This window comes from Eleutherodactylus coqui, chromosome 5 (genome assembly GCF_035609145.1).
Source record: "Eleutherodactylus coqui strain aEleCoq1 chromosome 5, aEleCoq1.hap1, whole genome shotgun sequence".
Lineage (NCBI taxonomy): Eukaryota > Metazoa > Chordata > Amphibia > Anura > Eleutherodactylidae > Eleutherodactylus > Eleutherodactylus coqui.
In genome coordinates this window covers 219,786,624-219,807,537 of record NC_089841.1, presented here as the reverse complement: position 1 = coordinate 219,807,537, position 20,914 = coordinate 219,786,624, and the positions used below count along the sequence as shown (strand labels likewise).

Genomic DNA, 20,914 nt, shown 5'->3' with positions numbered 1-20,914 from the left:
TGTGGCATAAAAATATGCAGCATCCTATGACAAACCAAGGGCATCAACAGCAACAATATGTTTAAACAGTACCAAAACAATAATTTACTTATTACTCAAACTAAATGTTTGCAATCCCTTAGAGCCGTAACTTATTTACATAGCTATACGGGACCTTCTTTTTGGGGAGAAATGGTATTTTTTAATGTCAGCACTCTGGCACATAATGCATTATATAATTTTTAGGGTTCAGTCAGACAAGCAATTTTTTATTGCATGAATAGGCGCACAACCCCCCCCCACCACCACCACAAAAAAAAAACCACACAAATACGGTGACCGAGCAAAATTTCTAAGCGCAGAAGAGCTGATCTTCATGCACCTGAAATTCGCCCATTCTCTGGAGCAGCTGCGCTTCGAGAAAGAGAGAGAAGCACCACATGGCTTCGGGATTTCCCTAAAGCAGGGAGAGATGGAGCGGGGCTATGGGTTAATCCTCCATAGCTCCGCTTTCTCTCCCTTGCCATGTGGAAATCCTGAGGGATATCCCCATAGCGCAGAGAGAGAGTGGGCAGGGCTTGAATGAGTGGGCAGGACTATATGGATTTGCACAGAGCTTCCCTATAGCAAACCACAGAGAGGACGGTGCTAGTGGGGGATCCCTCTAGCCCCACCCCTCCCCGCACACTCTGGGGGGAAAGCCCTGTAACTCCGCCCCCTCTTTCTCCCCACTATAGCGAATTGTCTTGCTGACAGAGGGGAAGGAGTCCCCCCTTACTGCCACCGCTGCTGCTGGGCAATTGCTTAGCAGGGAGGCAGAAGTAATAGCCCACTGCTTACAGCAGGGCATTTAAAAGGTGCTGCCCAGAAGCACTTTTTAATTGTCCCATTGTAAATTCCTGTTAGTTCCTGCGGGGATAAAGGGAACCCTCGGGGAGTGCCCTCAGTCCTGCGGGGACTAACAGGAGTTAACAGCAGGACATTTAAAATGTGCTTTCTGGGCAGCAGGCTCCCATAGGAGTCAATGAGAAACTCCTGAAACGCTGTCCTATCTTTGTTCGGTGCGCTTCGTTTAGCACACCTACATTCTCTCATTTGAGCGTTTCTATAGGAACCCATAGGTTCTTTTAGAAGCGCTCTTTTTAGGCGCACATAAAAATTGCTAGTCTGACCGAGCCCTTAAGTTTTTTGGGGGAGGAGATGGAAACCCTCACCACAAAGGTTGTCATTGTTTTTACAGCGTTCACCATTCGGTAAAAATAACATAACATTTTTCCAGCAGCGGAGCTCTGTGAGGGCATGTTTTTTGTGGAAGAGTTGTAGTTTTTATTGGTATCATTTTGGGGTACATATAATTTTTGGATTGCTTTCGAATACATTTTTGGTAGAAGAGTAAAAGAAAAAACAGCAATTCTGGCCTTTTTCAAATTATTTTTACGGCATTCACCATATAACAAAACATTTTCATTGATTGGGTCATTACGAACGCCATAAGACTTAGTAGGTGTTGCTTTTTAAAAATATTTTGGGATGTTTTATCCATTTTAAATGGATTTTTTTTTTCAATCAAACTTTATTGTATTGAACTTTTTAAAAGATATTTTTTAGTCCCTGAAGTGGACTTGAAGATGTGATCATTGACTAGGATAGTACACTGCATTACTAATGTAATGCATTCTAATAGAGCCTCATTTATATGCAATGATTGTCTTTCGAACAAAGGAACGAAGGACTTTTTTGCTCCCTCTCAGCGGGAGGTTTTTAATTAGTGCAAAGAAAAGCCATTGTCTACTGCCCTGTGAGTCATTGTGTTTAGCTGAGCAAATACTCACCCCTCCCCTTAAGTCCGAAACTCAGTGATAAAAGACAAGTGAACAAATAGCGTATGATAGCTTCATGTTTGCACATAACGATTATCGCTCACTTTCGCTCGTTTGAACAAATTTTGAGTAATAATCGTTACGTGTAAACTGTGCCTTCAGCCTATGACAGCAGCTCATTACACTCTGCGGTAGGCAGGGTCTAATAGGCTGAGCTAGGCCGGCTGCATACAAACGGATTTGCATTGCGGAATCCGCAGTCAGGGTCCGCACCGCGGATCCCCACCAAATACAGTTTGTTACATCCTATGGAAAACTGACGCTACCTGCACACTTGCGGAAACCAATTGCAGTTTCCGCAAGCGGAGGACAAAATCACAGGAAGCTCCATTTTTGTGCAGACATCAATGGAAGCCACCCGACCCGCGGCCCATCCTCAATTAACAATGCTGATAGCTTGAGGGTACCCGCGTCATTGCCTAGAGATGGCGCGGGGAGGGGAAGAAAAAAAAAAAAGATTTGAAAAAAATTGTCAGGTCCATCCACAATACAAATTAAGAAGAAAAGAGGTAGGTACGCATGGACGCCGACTGCGGTATTGGCGGATTCCACTGGAGGCTCCCGCATATACAGTAAACATGGAGACCTTTGTCAGGCTTCCAGCAGCCATGGGAAGCCATTGACACTTTGCAATCGTCTTGCAGGGTGTCAATGGGTGACAGAAAGAGCTCCATCCTCCTGTCATTCAGTTTACATGTTACTATTGATGGTGGCTTGTAAGGGGTTAATCTGCACAGGATGTGGGGCTTTTCTTCTTGAAGGTTAGAGCAGGAGCCTGGCTGTCATACATTAAAAAGATGTATGTGCAGGTTTAAAGCCTATTAGTGAGCTTAGTTTAAAGCATATTGGCCATCACTAAGGGGTTAAGAAAATGCTGCAGAATTAGTATGATGTATACATTAGTAAACAACACGTATAAAAAGGTGCAAAACAATGTATCGTCTGTACGTGTAAGGTAGCCAAGCCCCTAATAGGGATCAAAGAGAAAAGCAAAATATACAGTTCATCTACATTGTCAAACCAGGCCAGATGTCTTCCATTCCTGCAAGACTTACTCGTCATATTTTATAAAGTAAGTTACATCGTCGTCATCCACGTAGTCGGAGTAAGAGGTGGAAGGGGTGGTATCTGAAACTGCAGAGTTTTCTCTGGAGTGTTCTGGACTTAAGCTTCCATTCGTCCCTTTACAAGAGTGGCCACCTTTAATATAAGCCTTGCCATTCTTGTGTCCCTTTGTGGATCTGGTAACATTTTCAACATGTGCTTCAAACCATGATCCAATGGTCACATCCCGGACATCAACCAGCTCATTGATCTAGAATTAAACCAAAAATTAAGTTAAAGCAATCCATGTAGCTGTAAATGTTGCATTCTCATTAGATGCTTAAATGGGTGGTCGCATTAAAAATATCGTTTTCTAGTTGCCATAATTATACAAATCTGGGTCAAGAAAAAGAAAAGCACCTAGGAGGAGGAGTTTTGCTGCAAAATTCAGCATGCAGTTACATCTAAGGCAGGTATCCAAATAACAGTGTGCAACACATTTTTAAAACATCTTCATAACAGAAAGTACCGTATAATGTACTGAAAAACTTTCAAAAAGTTCTACGTGGAGTAAAATGAAAACAAAAATGACATGCCGCCATCTTTCAGTGCGTCTTGTTTCTACGGCCCATAAACTGCAACAAAAATTACCTGATAACTTTATTCTATGGGTCAGTACGATTACCAAGATACCAAACTTATGCAGTTTTTTTCTGCTGTAGTACTTTTATTTTTTTTCAAAGGCATTTAATTTTTTTCTATTTATTTTCAGCCACCATGTTCTGTGCAGAATAACTTTATTTTTCTGTTCACATAGTTGTGTGACGGCTCATTTCTTGCGGAACATCCTGTAGTTTTTGCATTAATACCATTTTGGAATACACATCTTTTTGAATCATTATTTATTGCATTTTGTCTTGGGGACAGAATGACAAAAAAAAAAAGGTGCATTTCTGGCATTTATATATATTTTTTTGGACGACGCTCACCGTGCGGGATAAATAATGCGTTATTTTTATAGATCGGACCTTTACGGACGCAGTGATACTAAACAGGTATTTTTGATTCTTTTGTTTAGCTTAACCAATGACCTGTAAAAACACAGCTCATTAATTACAGCTTGCTCATTGATGATCCGCAGTGTTTACGCCACGTAGAAACATATCCTATATGCTACATAAACCTACCCTTATAGTGTTCAGTCAGCATGCGGTGTGTAACAGTGATTGTGAAATAGTTGCACAATCACTGCTGTTGTTTTTATTAAGCAAGGTTAATGGCGACTGAATTAATTATATAGGCAGACTTCCAAAAATACAATACAACTGCAATTGGATTACATTATTCCCCATAATTTGAAAACCTTAAGTGTCAGAAAATAAACGGATATCATATTTGAATTCAGTGCACTAAAGTTACTGTAAGCCAACTATCTGCTTATCGGTTACAAAAATTGTGTTGCACGGTGTAATTAGCGTGTGGTGCAATTAGATGAACAGTCTTGCCACCTGAAGCCCTAAGAGTGGTTCCACTCTTGGCCTACAAAAAGGTTCTCAAAGGCTTCTTTTGTGTAATAGACCTCTTTACCGCTTGCGTAGAGCTTATTGACCACTAGACACTCCTCCATGGCGCAATCAAAGAGATATTGCCCAGTTACCAGAGTCTGAGAGTGGCGCATTAATGGCATGTGAGAAGCTGGATAGTCGTATCGAAGAAATTGCCCAACACCTGGGTCGTTCTGACAAGACTGTTAGGAGGTGTAGGGACTGGTGGATGTGTGAGGGCACACAGAGTTATCGGGCTTAGGACAGCCTCAACAGACCACCAGTAGAGAAGATAGTCTGATCGTCCGACAAGCACGAGCAACTTCAACTGTTTCATTGTGCACCATCAAGAGACAGGTGGCACTATTTTTTACAGCTCCCTGTGTCTGTCAGAACTATTTCCAGCCACTTGGCTGAAGGATACTTGGTCTCATGGCATTCTTTATGTGAACCCAGGTTTAGTTTGGGCGCTGACTACGGCTGTGTTGGGGTCTAGAAACGCAGTGGTGAGTGCCTCAATCCTGCCTTTACTGTGGTGTGGCACACTGCCCCCCCCTGCTGGTGTGATGGTCTCAGGGGCTATTGCATACGACAGTCGGTAAACTCGAGTAGTGGTACGAGGGACAATGACAGCTCAGCGATATGTTCAGAACATCCTGCAGCCACATGTGTTCCTTTCATGACATTTTCCAGCAGGATAATGCTCCGCCGCACACAAGGGGGGGGGGTCACACGAATGTCCCCACAACATTGTCACACTTCCGTGGCCCATCTGGTTGCAAGGCTTATTAACAACAGATCATGTATGGGACCATCTGAAACGTCAACTTCGACAGCTTACGAATTTGTACAATCTGCCTGCCTGCATCACATCTTGTATCCAAGCTAGAGGCGGTACAACAGGGTACTAGAGCCTCCATGCCCGCCTGTATCACATGTTGTATCCAAGCTAGAGGTGGTACAACAGGGTACTAGAGCCTCCATGCCCATCTGTATCACATCTTGTATCCAAGCTAGAGGCGGTACAACAGGGTACTAGAGACTCAATGCCTACCCGTGTTACATCTTGTATCCAAGCCTCCCTTCAAGTGTTCAGTTTTTCCCAATAATATGACCCTCTAATCCCTTACTTATATCAACGTTACAATCACACATAGAAAGTTCCATTCAATTCCTACAACTCCTTCTAAAGGAGGGGGGGGGGTTGTACTGGGAGGGATCGCTAGTGTGGCAAGCGGCTGCTTCAGGGTTGGGCTAATTTTCAGGGAAACAGGGTCTAATAAAAAACCACTTCAAATAACTTTGTCATCACGTTGAAATATCACAACATTTTCATCTTTTAGTATGTAGAACTGTATGAGGGCTTATTATTTACAGGATGACTTGTAGTTTGCATTGGTAACCTTTTCGGGTACATGAAGGTTTTTCTAGCACGCTTTATCCTATTTTTTGGGAGGAGGATTGAACAAAAACATAAATCCTGATATTGCTTAAGATTGTTTTTTTCTTTTCCACATCCCATGTCCTTTTTCCTTTTAAGTGCAGGTTTACAGGGGGGGGGGGGGGGCTTTGTGGTGAGCAGGAGACTGAATGGAGTGCTGGTCGTGGAAGCACACTACTAGTGCTACATTCACTTTCAACGAGACTGCATTGTACCCGAGCAGCTCACCTGCTTGGGTATTTACGTTGGCCAGCGCTCCCATTCAGAGTGACGTCACTGCAGGGGAAGAAGTGACCCCCGCATTGACAAGAGAGACCTATTCTCACAAGGGAGTCCTATTCTCCACATTGGCGGGGTCCAAGTGGTGAGACCCCACCTATCAGAAAGTTATCATTTATCCTATGGATAGGGATAAATTGCTATTCTGGTACAACCCCTTTAAGTCAAACAAACAGAAATGTATCCCTAAAGAGGGGAAATGTGGTTCTTCAATGCAAAGTTAAATCGTGAATTTTTGCTCCGTCTCTAATTCACACAATGAATTTCTTCTCCACCGACTGCTGAGCCCAAATGTTCCCTCCTCTCTTCAGCCTGAAGTGGTAGGAAAAAAAAGAACAATGGGCGGCTCCACTACAACAGGGTGGAAGATGAATGCAGATGGCTTATACTACAGCAGATTTTGGTTTGTAGGAGATGCCTGCAGACATTTCATTCTGTATCTCGGTTTCCTGTCATTCTTACCTTTAGGATAGGCTGGCACAGACCGCGCTTGTCAAAGCAAGCTCCGGGATCATTTTGGCATATTTGCATTCAACAAAGCATGCACATTTCTGTGCTCTGCTACACAGACAGATCCAACTGCAGGAATCAATAGTCCCATAGAATATCCCACTTGTATAATGAGAAGGAAGTCTTCACGGTTATTGCCAATAGGTCCACAATATGCATTCCATGGGCTAGTTGGCAAATGGCAAGTAGTGGCACGGCATGGCCTAAACAATATGATGGCAAGTAAACAATTTTCCCTTAAAAGGTTATTGTCTACCATGTTTTATATTAGTTCAACGTGCTCCTTAGTCCCCCTGTTCATACGGGGAAATTTTGCCTGGATTCTGGCAAATCCGCTGCGAAATCTACTGAAGGCTACGAAAGTCCGTGCTGTAGTTCACATGATGCAGATTTTTCTGCACATGGTTTCTGAAATCCACTCTGTAAAAAAAAAAAAAAAAAAGGAAGAAAAACTGATGAGCCAATACTTGGCCCACCCACCATGTGAGACTTCCGCACGTGCATTTGCCCCATTGACAGGGACTAAATCTGTGCAGAGAGCTGCAGCAGAACCCATGCAGAACTGCAAGGCTCAGCGTCAGAGTTCTACCGCGGATTAAACTTTTTGCGAGGGCCACCTTGTACCTGACTAACCGTCTTGTTTTAGGAGTTATTTGGTGGAGGTATACATTGGATATTAGTCCATTCTAGATTTGCCCCTTTTTTATCTAGGACTATTAAAAGTTAAAGGGGTTGTCCCGCAAAAGCAAGTGAAGTTAAACACTTCTGTATGGCCATATAAATGCACTTTGTAATATACATCGTGCATTAAATATTGGCCATACAGAAGTTATATACTTACCCCCCCTGGTGTTGGCGTCCCCGTCTCCATGGCGCCGACTGAAGCCTTCTTCTGCCTCGATTAGATGCCCTTGCGCAGTCTGCCTCTCTGTCCCGTTGAATGGGGCCGCTCCGGCGTGCTCGCGCCGCACAGCTTGTCTGCGCATGCGCTGACAATCTGTGCGTCGCGAGCACGCCGGAGCGGCCCCATTCAACGGGACAGAGAGGCAGACTGCGCAAGCGCGTCTAATTGAGGCAGAAGAAGGCTTTGGTCGGCGCCATGGAGACAGGGATGCCAACACCGGGGGGGGGGGGGGGGGGGGTAAGTATATAACTTCTGTATGGCCAATATTTAATGCACGATGTATATTACAAAGTGCATTTATATGGCCTTACAGAAGTGTTTAACTTCACTTGCTTTTGCGGGACAACCCCTTTAAGTTGTAGAGGGACCTCTACGTGGTTTCTAGTCAGATTCACGTAGAAAAGAAAAAAAATAAAATCAAACAATGTAAGGCCCAATGCACACGGGTGGATTTGCTCTGCGGAATCCAGAGCGGGCGTTTGCCTCCGGATTCCACAGCAAATACTGTCCATAGACACGCTAGGTAAACATGAATTTTCATGCCAACATGAGGAAATCAAAAGCGATTTTCCGTTGACAAGGGGGGTGAAAAACGCAGCATGCTATATTCTGGGCCAGATTCCGCGCGGACAGCTTCCATTGAAGTCAATGGGAGATATCCGATCCACGGTCTGTCCACAGTGACAGCTGCGAACAGGCCTAGAATGCACGTCATCGCCTAGCGGTCATGCTGCGTCATCTGTACTGCGCATGTCCTGGGTGACCTATCCGCATATACAAATGTAGACACTGCGGACAGATAAACTCGAGGTCCGCAGGGGTCACCGGCTGGAGACTGGGTAGGATTCCGCATGGGAAATCCGTCCCATTGTGTGCATTCGGCTCACATATAGGTAATCTATATGTAATAACGAAAAAGTGTACCCATTGTCTATCAAGTACTTTATTAAGGATCAAGCATGGTTAATTTACGGCACTTGATCCTGGGCTTTAAACTCAGCCGATAGTAAAAATATAGCAGGGGTTTAAAGCCTCTGCTTCTGCAATAAATCAGTTGGCATGTTGGGTTGTTAGCTGATAACCCATGGGAGAAGGCAGGAGGGGTTTTTAACCCTCTCTGCCTCCTCCTTTCTTAAGTACAATGAGCGCTATGTATTAAAAAGTGAAAGTATAACTTCCACTACATGAGTCGGCAGTCAGTGACCGCTGGGATTCCCTGCTACAGAAGAGCTGCGGTGTCCTAGCAGACCCTGATCAGCTGTGCCAGTGACTATTGTCACTACAGGGAATGTTTTTTCCTGTAACTAAGGCTCCTATGGATGCCTCAGCTACAGTGGAAATGTGTCAAATTATTTAAAAAAACATGTGGATGTCCCCTAGAGGTCTTATATGACATGATGAGGGACATCAAAGGTAAAAAAAGATAAGTAGATACATAAGTAAAAAAAGGAAAAAAAATTACAGAATAAAATAAAAATATGTACATAAAAAAAGAAAATCATCAAAAGCCGGCGGCAACCAAAACCGCCGTATGAGCCCTGTAATTCAAAACCATACATACTATATATCAAAACATCCAAATCAAAATAAAGAACCCGTTCCCATACTTTATTTTAGCGTAGATATAATTTAAAAAAAAACACGAGGAAAAACCCCTAAACTATAAAATGTTAAAAAAGTGGGTTTTTTTTGCTTTTTACCCCAAGAAAATGAATGACAGGCGAGAGCTGCCTGTGATTGGCTGAGGCGTCCAGCCGATCAAAAGCAGCTCTTTAAGCAGGCGGGGTTTTTAATTCCCCGACTGCTAAAAGAACGGCATTGCAGAACCGGGGTTAGTGCAGAGAGAACGCGGCTGAGCCCCGGAAGCTGAAGAAAGAGGAGTATGTCTTTTTTTCTTATTTTTTACATTACTTTGCCTTGTTTTTCAGGGAAGAGCTTATATTTAAAGCTCTTCCCTGAAAAACAATTACAGGATGCTGGCAGCTGGATCTCCTACTGCAGCTGTCATCTGTGACAGCTGTGCTAGGGAATTCTTTATTCCCCGCAGGAATTTAGAATTCCCTTGCTGCATCTGTCATAGATATGGCATGTGAAGCAGCAGGGAATTCTTTAATCCCCGCAGGGATGAAGAAAACATCTGCTGCATGCGGCAGATGTGTTCTTCATCCCTGTGGGGATACGGCAACAGTGGACAGGCAAGTATATATATATATATTTATTTTTTTTACACTAAAATGGTTGTTTTTCAGGGAAGAGCTTATATTTAAAGCTCTTCCCTGAAAAACAATTAAGGGGTTCTGGCAGACCATTGTCTTCAATGGAGCCACCGGCTCCATTGAAAGCAATGCATGCACCTGCATTCACACGTTTGTGCACGTACGTGGGTGCGCACTTTTGCAGAGGGCACACGCACATGTTCGTGTGAAGCCACCCTTAGGGAGAAAGATGTCAGCCAGTAGCAGGCAACAAGTACTCTTTATGGTATTTTTTCCATTACATAAAACGTTTAATTATGCTGTATGTCAGAAATTTGTGTCGGTCTATACTACGATACCTACAACTAAAATGAGGTAGAGAATTTTTTTTTAAAAAGCTATAGTGCGTAGCAGTTTTGACACTTCTCCGCTTCCACCAGCTTAATTTGCCAAAGCTAAAGACTGCCAATATACATGTATTCTAGCCCTCCTCTCCAGAGAGTCCCATCGGGAGGCGCACATCAACTGCTGAGATCAGTCTGCGCATTAAGGAGTTACCGGACATCACAAATTAGGTTAAACATAATTCACATGGATCCATTCAGAAGTCACGAAGTTCTGAGACCTTAAAACAAAAATCAGTACAAAACCGACTGCTTCTGCCGCTGCAACAAGTTCAGAACAAATGTGCGCTCGCTATCAGTAAAATCCCCATGGCAACTGAATGCTAAATGAGACATGTAAAAGGACTACAAGGCAAGTAGTGTAAATGAAACACTGCCGCAGTCCGGGATGAATGTTCCTTAGGATTTTCGGCAGATTACTTAATGTTCCCTTAGCTCCCATCATGCGGAGACCATGGTCTGTGGGAAGATTCACAAGGACGGATGGACGGGGAGAGAGGGGGGCGGCTCAAAAAAATAAAAGCAGTAAAATTTCAGCTCTGCTTCAGCGACCGCTCGCCGCCATTTTCTCTCCCTCATTTAGAGGACCGCGTTAGCTCCGTGCGTTTCATTATTTTCACATCTACCCAACTGCTTCACACATCAGCATGCTACGTTAGCCATCTGCTTTGTTTAAAGAGTCTCTGACATTTCGGGATTCGGCTTTCTTTCTTCTCGTTTCTAAATCGAGCTAATGACTTCTGCACATCAGCACGCCTCGTAGCCAATGGCGTCCGCCATCTTTAAAAGGAGTCTTGCACGCTGAAAATGAGCTCTCCTATCTCCCTGCAGATTGATCATCTTCACACTAACATGCACTCGTCTTCTGCTGCAAGGACTTCCAGTCTGAACAGGAGCCTCATGACCAACTTATTAATTAATAGTAATAACAATGCATGCATAATTAATGAATGTGAGAGTTAGGAAGGAATTGTGAAGTAATGTGATATATACTAATGGATATAGGCTGAGGCTACTCTAAAGGCCCATTTAGACAACGATTCTCGCTCAAAATTCTCTCAAAGCTGTCTTTTGAGCGAGAATCGTTGGGTCTAAATACACGGACATCGTGCAGTTTTCGTGCACGATTCGTTCCTCGCTCAATTCTAGCTTTCTTGAATTGAGCGATAAACTCTTATCACAGTCTGCAGCGCTAATAAGATTCTTACAGCTCGTGTCTCGCTGGTAGTTCACAGCAGGACGCGAGCTGTAATCGCTGAAAACAATACAGCTGTTTGCTTATGCAAAACAGTTGTATTGTTCGCCTAGTGATAGCAGCAGTGTCCGGCTCCACCTGCATAGCTCTTTAGTAGCTACTTAGCTACTATAGACTATGCAAGGATGATCGCTCCACACTGTCACTCAAACTGTCGTTTGAGCGATCATCTGTCAATGTAAATGAGGTCTCTCACACACAACGCTTTTTACAACGTTTCAAACACAACAGTAAACGCTGTACAACGCCTCCACTGATTTCAATGGGGCTTTACAGACTAGCGTTCGAGCGCTCTCTGCTCTATTTTTGAGCGTTTAAATGCCGGTTGAGAACAAAAACCTCAATTCACTTCAAAATCTGAAATATCTTTTGTATTTTTAAGACGGAGTGTTGAGATTCTTGTGTTTTTTAGTTCTTTTTATCCAAAACAATTTCTTTATTCCCTTGGCCTACAGTGTTAAACACAATACTGGACCGTAATGGAATAAAGAAATTGTTTTGGACAAACATAAGAAAAAACACACAAGAATCTCAGAAATGATTATTATTACTTTCATGACAAAAAACAAATCCATGACAAATCAGAAAATTTCATGACATTTCCAGGTGTTCCATGACTTATCAAATTCCAGGTACTCCAGGTTTTCCATGACGCGTATGAACCCTGTAGAACATGCTGCACTCTTTTTTACGTGTGTATTATACGCCATGTATATACGCAAGTGTGAATGCATCAATGAAAATCAATGTACCTTCATCGACTCCATTCACTGTGTATTAAGCTATTAAATCGTGTGAGCTGCCCTAGTTGTAACAATGATATATATATAATAATGTGTCCTTGGAGGGACTAGAGAAAAATAAACTACAAATAGTTTACTTTAACCCCTTAACGCTGCAAGGTGTACATTTACGTCCTGCAGGGTCCGGGTACATATGAAGAGAGATCGCAGGGTGACCTCTCTTCATACAGCGCAGGTGCTGCCTGTTTATTACAGTTGACACCCGGCGGCAACAGTTCCGATGAACCGCACGGCTGATCGTAACTGTTAAGCTTTTAAATGCCGCTGTCATTTCTGACAGCGCCATTTAAATCCACCAAACAATATTCGGGGGTTGGATACAGCCCCCAGCGATGAGATTGCAGGGAGCCGTGCAGGTGTCATGGCAGCCGGGGCCGTCTTGGCAGAATCAGGCCGTCCCCGTGGGGTGGCTTGACAGACTGCCTGCCCAATAGCAGTATGATGTAATGCTATAGTATTACATCATACTGCAGGAGCGATCAAAGCATCGCTAGTTGTTGTCCCCCAGGGGGACTAAACACAAAAGGAAAAATAAGAACCATAAAGTTTTACTAATTATTAAAAAAAAATGTAATAGAAGTTCAACCCCCCTTTGCCATATTTCCAATAAAAGAATCGAAAATATAAAAGCATAAATACATAAAAGTCCTATATATCAATTTAACGCATTATTTACCTCGCAAGGTGAACATTGTCCCAAAAAAATAAAGAACACCAAAAATGTGCTTTTTTTGGTCATCCTGTCTCCAAAAAAAAAAAAAATACAATAAAAAGTGATCAAAAAAGTCGTATGTATTCCAACATGGTACCAATGCAAACTACAGGATGTCCCATAAAAAATGAGCCCTCACACAACTAGGTCGACGAAAAAATAAAGTTATTGTGCGCAGAAGGAGACAGAAATTTTTTTTTAAAAAAAATTAGATGTCTTTGAAAAAAAATAAAAGTAGTACAGCAACACTATACAAGTTTGGTATTGTAGTAATCATCCTGACCAATAGAATAAAGTTATCGTGTCCTTTTTGTTGCAGTTTGTGCGCGGTAGAAACAAGACGCACCGAAAGATAGCGGAATGTCTTTTTTTTCACATTTTACTCCATTTTTTTTAGAATTTTTTTGGTACATTAAATAGCACCATCGAAAAATACAACTCGTCCCACAAAAACAAGTCCCCATCCAGCAATGGTGATAGCTAAATAAAGGAGTTAAGCTTTTAAAAGCGGGGAAAGGACTGCATCATTAAGGGGTTAAAATAATGGGTTTTTATAATTAGTACTTCCGCTGTTTGTTTATTCTACATACAGACTAATGTTTCACAGTAGTATTCACTGGTCAGAAGGGCACATTCAGAATGTACAATGCTACCATGTAGCATAAGTGTAGCAGCCCGCATATAGAACATGAGCTAGATGATAAGGAAGCCCCGTGTGCTCCGTCTTGTACAATACTGTATATCCAGGGAAGGCACATTGTGGCAGCCAGCTCGCTGCTTTCATGCAGCTCCTCACTCCCCCACAGGGTACGGTGAGACAAAGCGAGATTTCTGGCGCGGTTTCAGAATGGAGCACAAATGTGATCTTTTCTGCCTGATTTGTCTTCCGCACAGATCTGACGGCAGAACAGCTAGATATATAAGGGACTGGCAGCTGATATTCGTGCAGGACCTACAGCAGAAGTGTATTATAGCGGCACGGTGTAGTCTAGCACAATATCATGGGGAGTGTGCAACGTACAATGGAATGGGAAATTCTGTGACAAAAGCATGACAACATTGTTATTTGGCCTATTCTGGGAATAGCTGTAAAGTGGCACCAATACGTAGGCAAGGTCAGGCCTTAAAGAGAATCTGTCAACTACTACTAAGGCCCATTTACACAGAGCAATGGAAAAAAAAATAAAAATCGCTAAAAGGCAATCGTTTTTACAGATAATCGATGTATCTAAATGCGCGGCCATCGTGCACTTTTCGTGCACTGCTAGCTGATCATTAAATTCAGTCCAACCTAAAAATAGTTCTTCACACTTATCAGCAGTTCTCCACAGGTAGTGCTGATAGCATGGTTTCCCCCTGGAGAACAAAGGATCTGAATGCAGATGAGCGTTCTTGGGCTATTAACTGCTTTCAGCTAAGGCTTCATTTGCACTTTTTGGGCACTGCTAGCTGATCATTAAATTCAGTCCAACCTAAAAATAGTTCTTCACACTTATCAGCAGTTCACCACAGGTAGTGCTGATAGCATGGTTTCCCCCTGGAGAACAAAGGATCTGAATGCAGATGAGCGTTCATGGGCTATTAACTGCTTTCAGCTAAGGCTTCATTTGCACATTTAATTGCTCTTAAGTAGCTAAATAGCTACTTAAAAGTATATGCAAAATGATAGCTCAAAACTGTCACTCAAATCATCGCTCCGTGTAAATGGGCCTTTAGCGCTACTAGCTAAGCTTATGGGCTGAAAGTAGTAGTAGCTTATGGGCTGACCTGCTGAGTCCGAGGATGTAAACGATTGAAAGATTGACAGTTTTAGCGATCATTTTGCATAAAGCGCTAGTGGACACTAATGTCCATTAATAATTTATCAGCTTCAATTGCGTGTAAAAGGGCATTAGGAAGCTGTTTGCAGAGCACAGCATGTGGTCTAAACTTTGCACACAGCTTCTTTGTTCTCGCACAGGCTGTCAGCAGAATACAATGTAATCTCCAACTTCCGTGCACAACACACCATGCGGTCTGCGTTATCGCTCTCCGGCTGAATGATGGATTTTAAGCTCACCTTATTGAACGATCATCGTTGCATGTAAATGGGCGTTTATACTTCTATCCCGTCGTCAGCGTTGGATGCCACGGCTCAGTGCATTGGGCTGCGCTTGCCAAGTAGTTCGCCCGTTCTAACTCTATAATGGGCGGACTACTTGGCAGCACCGCTCAATGCACTAAGTGGCGGCTTCCGGCGCTGACACCGCAGGAACAACAGGGAAGGTAAGAATAACACTCACCTCCCCTAACTCAGCAGGTCGCCTACTTCTAGTCTACAAGCTTAGCCTATAGACTAGACAGAGTCTCTTTAATATGGTCAAACACATTAGATAAATGTTAGGCAACAGGCCGTTTTTGTAGAATCAAGGAAGAGGAATTCTCCAACCCTTTTTCTCCACAAGGTTATAACTTGAGTTGGTTCTGGAACTGTAGCCAAGATGACGGGTACGGTACGGTCCATAAAAGGTCATGGAGTCTGTTAAATAACAGTTGGCTATTAAATCAGACTGAGTATTAACCCCTTAGTGAGGAGCCTATTTTTTGGTTTAAGGACCAAGAGATTGCCATCACTGCATTGCAAGAGCCATAATTTGTTGCCATAGCGCTCCGACTGTTATGTGGGCAGCATGCAGCAAGTTACACTCATCTGAAGCCGCCCATAGTCTCATGAGGGCTTTTTTGTGTGTGTGGGGGGGGGGGGGACAAGTTGGATTTTTTTAATGGCATCACTCTGGGCTACATATATTGTATAGATTCCTTAAAAAAAATTTTGGGGTGGAAGGATGGGGGAGATTGAAAAACCACTCAAATTCTGCATTGTTTTTGGGTTCTGTTATACAGCATTCAAGGTTCGGTAAAAATAACTTGATAACTTTATCTGGAGCCTCAGGATTACTGCCGTACCAAGCTGATAGAGATTTTTTACACTACTTTTGCACAATAAAAACACATTTTGTTAAGAAAAAATATTGAATCTGCATCGATCACCACATTCTATGATCAATAGCATTTGTATTTTTCCGGAACTGCGTGAGGGCTTGTTTTTTTGGCGGGAAGAGCTATAGTTTTCACTGGTACCAGTCTCATGGTGTTTTATTGTGGCTTTTGGGGGGTGGACAAAGGGAAAAATAGCAATTCTGGTGTTAGTTTTTATAATTTTTACTGCGTTCACCATGCGCAATAGATAAAATATTTTCATTGTGTGTGTCATTGTGAATGCAGGAACACCTATTATAGGTTTGCTTTTGATATTTTATCCATTGTAAAAGGGGTTTTTTTTTGGGGGGGGGGGGGGAGAATGTACTCTTTTTGAACTAGTTTTTTTTTCTTTAAATTAAACTTTATTGAACTTTTTTCAACGCCATATTTTAGTCCCTCAAGGGGACTTGAAGATGTGATGATTCAATCGCTAGGATAGTACACTGCAATACTGAGGCTGCTGTCATTAACTTAGTAGAGTGCACTACATATAATACTCTGCCAGAGGCAGGGCCTAAAAGCCTGAGTTACATGGCAGACATGGAGGCCTTTGTCGGACTTCCAGCTGCCAAAAGGAGCTGCGGAGTGCAGAAGGATCCCCGTCCAACTGTCATCTGCTTACATGCTGCAGCTGGATCTGAAGTTTCTCTGCTCCTGGCTATTAGAGCAGGAGCCTGGCTGTCAGTAGTCAGCTAAGCCTCTGAAAATTACAGAAGCAGCCATACCCATAATTTCCACAGAAGTGAATTTAGATATGAAGATGTGCAGCCACCTGTCTATTCATTCTTTGCGTGCATACAACAGCATCCATATGTATCTTAGGAGGGAATACTCCTTCCCGATTTCCACCGTATACGTACAGATGTTGGAAGGTAGCGTACGCATTGGGCTCAGGAGCAGAGCACGCTCCATTCACAGCGGACAGCAGTTGTGTTATACAGCCAACACTCACTTGCAATGGCCAGAATTGGAGATAACGCTGATATTGGCTGTTTCACCCCTTAGATGCCACTCACTGCAGCATTTGAAGGCTTTTATGGCCAGGATCTGAGCTTAGTAGTGGAACCCCAACTGTCAATCAAGGCTGGACTCCTGAGGTGATCGCATAGGCTCTGCGCCTGGCATGTGCAACCATCATCACACACAAGTACATCAGGATGTGGTATTAGAACCTTCTCTCCACTTACCTGCAGGTGATATTGAGCTAAGGGGTTAATGCCTAACCTAAGACTGCTTCATGACGACTGATCAGAACAAGAATGGAAACGTTCATTCAACCCTAAAAACACTATTTACTAACATAGAAATATTACTCTTTACCAATTACAGGACATGCTGACTCGACCATCTTCAAAAAGCAAGAAAAGAGAACAACTTTTGGTCTTTAGAAGTGCTTGGTAACATTTGCGGATCATGGAAATTTTTTTTAATATGAAAATCACAGGCAAATGCAATTTGCACAGAAACATGGCACTCTGGAGATGAAAACGATAACCCTTAAAACACGCTGGATAAAAATACCACATAAAGTCATATACAACTGCATGTGACTTTGTGATTTCCGTTGCACAGTTCACTTCTGCATACCATCTTACGCCACTAGGCTTTAGGCCTCCGTTGGTTTCCAACCAGCTGTTGGCGGTGTGTTTGTGCATGAAGTTGATATGTGCTGGAAGTAGACAGCTCCGTTCTCTTTGCAGTGGCGTGACTTAGTATTGCGGAGAAAGTTCCCATTGAAGTTAATAGAAACTTTCCATGCAGTTCCAGGCCAGGTCGCTGAAGAGTGAACAGTTATTTGTTTCCAGCACAGCTAGGTAGACAAGCACATTGGCCCAGTAAAGAGATTGCTGGAGATTTCGGGCGGCGGATCTCCACCCATCTACTATTGATGTCCTATCCTGACGATAAGCTATCAACCGTTAAACGCTGGATAACCCCTTTAACACCTTAATGATTTGTCTCCCCGCCCCCGCCCCCATTTTCGTTTTTTCCTCCCCCCCCTTTATAAAATCATAACTCTTATTTATCCATCAACGTAGCTATCTGAAGGCCCCCGGCTGCCATGACAACCTCGGGGCATTTAAAGGGTTAACAGCGCTAATGAGCAGCGCGACTCAGAGCTGTTGCGGGCGAATGTCGGCTGTAACAAACAGCCAGCAGCCGCGTTGTATGGAGCGAGATCGCCCCACGATCTCCCTTCACACATACCTCAAACCTGTAACTATACGTCCTATAGCGTTAAGGGGTTAAAGCTGAAACACACACTTAATCCCTTTTTTATTTTTTTCATTGTCACATTCAAGAAGCCATAACTTTTTATTCTTTCTGTCGACATAGCCGTACGAGGGTTTATTTTTTAACGCATTATTTTTGGGTATATTTAATTGTATAGCCTTACATATATTGTATAACATTTATAAATTTTTTTTAGGGGATTGGGGAAAAAAAGAAAGAAATTCTGCCATTTGTTTTTTAAATTTCATTTTTATGGCATTGTATGCAAAATAAATGTGATAACATTACTCTCTGGGTCTACACAATTCCAGTGAAACCAAGTTAATACAGTTTATGTTTAGCTCTTTTTATACAGAAAAAAAAAAACACTTTAAAAAAAACAAAACAAACATTTGATTTTGCGTCGCTGCATTCCGAGAGCCATAGTATTTTTTACTTTTTCCATCAACAGAATTCTATAAGGGCTTGTTTTTTGCAGGAAAAATTCTTCATTTATCCAATTTTGGAGAACATTTAACATTTTACTTGCTTTTTATTTCATTTTTTTCTAGAGGCAAGATGGACAAAATCTACAATTCTGGCATTTTTTTGTATTGGCGTTCATTGTGCAGTATATTAATTCTGCCGGACGGTACGATCACATCAATACCAAATTTATATAGGTTTTTCTGTTGTTTTATCTTTTACCTTTCACACTTTTCAAAACAAATGTATTTTTTATCGCTGCATTGTAAGACCCCTAATATTCTCGTCAACGGTGCTGTGTCAGGGGTTTGGGTTTTTTTATGGGAAAAGCTGTGCTTTTTAAATGATACCATTTGCTGATCCGCGCGACATTTTGATCACTTTCCATTCTGTTTTTTGTAAGGCAAGATCAGCAAAACAACCTATTTTTGCCATGGTTTTTGTAATTTTTTTAAATATGCACTGTGCAGATCAAACGATATACTAACTCTTTTCACTGGGTCGTTACGATCGCAGTGATACCACATGTGATTTTTTTTTTCTTTTACATAGTAAAGGGGGAAAGGTGGGTTTGGGCATTTTTATTTTTGCTCCTTTTTGACTTTGCATTTTTGTCCCACTAGAGGACTTTATTCTTACCAGATTTTATCACTCTAATATATTAGTATACATCAGTACAGTAGTGCATTAGAAAGCCTATGGAGCTCAGCCAGAGTCTGAGCCTCATAGGACACCATAGCTGGCAGTCCTGGAGTATTGAACAAAAACAGCAATTTTGTCTTTTTTTTTTTTTTAAACAGTATTCACCATGCAATCTAAATAATGTGATTTAATAGCTTGGATTGTTACAAGTGCAACAATACCAATTTTGTAGTTTATTTTGGGGCGAGGGGATATTTCAGATAATAAATAGTATTTAATCGTAATATGGTTCTACTGGATTTTTCTTACATTTGTAAAAAAAAAAAAAAATTAATAAAAAAAAAAATTTAAATTAAATGTATTAGTTCCAAGATGGGGAGACTTTGAGGCAGGTTCCACTGTACTGGGTAATTTAAGGGGCATTGAAAATGGAACACAGCACCCAAAAATAGAGATGAGCGAGCGTACTCGGAAAAGCACTACTCGCTCAAGTAATTTGCTTTATCCGAGTATCACTGTGCTCGTCCCTGAAGATTCGGGTGCCGCTGCGGCTGACAGGTGAGTTGCAGCGGGGAGCAGGGGAGAGCGGGCGGGAGAGAGGGAGAGAAAGATCTCCCCTCCGTTCCTCCCCGCTCTCCCCTGCAGCTCCCCGCTCCGTGCCGGCACCCGAATCTTCAGGGACGAGCCCAGCGATACTTGGATAAAGCAAATTACTCGAGCGAGTAGTGCTTTTCCGAGTACGCTCGCTCATCCCTACCCAAAAATTATCTGCAACATCTAAACCCCTTCCCTTTTGAGCCCTTGTGTGTGTCCAAACAGCACTTTGGGAGAAATTGGGTAGTAAGATGTGAAATCCTTTTTCTCCTATTGATTTGTGAAGAGTTTGGAGTAAACCAAAGTAGTTTTGCAAAAACATTTTCATTTTTTTTTCCATAAAACCTAATGGTAATAAAATTCACAAAACACCTATGAGGTCAAACCTCTCACTACACCCCTTGATGAATTCCTTGAGGAGGTCTAGTTTCCCAAATGGAGTCACTTTTGAGGGGCTTCCACTGTTCTGACTACCTCAGGGGGCTCTGCAAACACAATATGGGGTCTGAAAATCATTCCAGCAAAATCTGCACTCTGCATTCTGAGCCCTGCTATGTGCCCAAATATTAGTTTACTCACACATATAGGGACATGCTTGGGAGAAATTGGGTAATAAATAGAGAGGTACTTTTTCTCTTATTACCCCTTGTGAAAATAAAAATACTGGTGCTAAACCAAGGTTTAGTGATTTTTCATTTTCAGTTTTTTTTTCAGGGGTATGGTTTTCCAAAATGTTATTTTTACGGATGTTTCGGTACTTGTGGGTTAGGGTCACCACTTTATGAATTAATTTCACAGATGTTTCAACAATACATATGGATAAAAAAGAACCACTATTTCTTAGGCCTGCTTCACACAGACATTTGCAGAAACGTTGCGTTTTTCAGTGCTGCGCGTTTACTACAGTTTCAGCAGCGCTGGCACGCACTTGTTGACCACTAGACGCCTCTACAACACAATAAAAGAGGTTTTATCCCGTTACCAGAGTCTAAGAGGGGCTCATTATT

The 20,914-nt window shown here is 42.3% G+C and overlaps 1 protein-coding gene across 1 annotated transcript in view; it reads right to left on the bottom strand.

The window, feature by feature from the left end:
* Nucleotides 1-20,914, bottom strand: part of UHRF2 (ubiquitin like with PHD and ring finger domains 2) — a 102,074-nt gene that overhangs the window by 52,846 nt on the left and 28,314 nt on the right. The window contains exon 3 of the mRNA XM_066604253.1: nt 2,915-3,174. Coding sequence (XP_066460350.1) covers nt 2,915-3,174 — 260 coding nt within the window. The remainder of the gene's footprint in view (nt 1-2,914; nt 3,175-20,914) is intronic.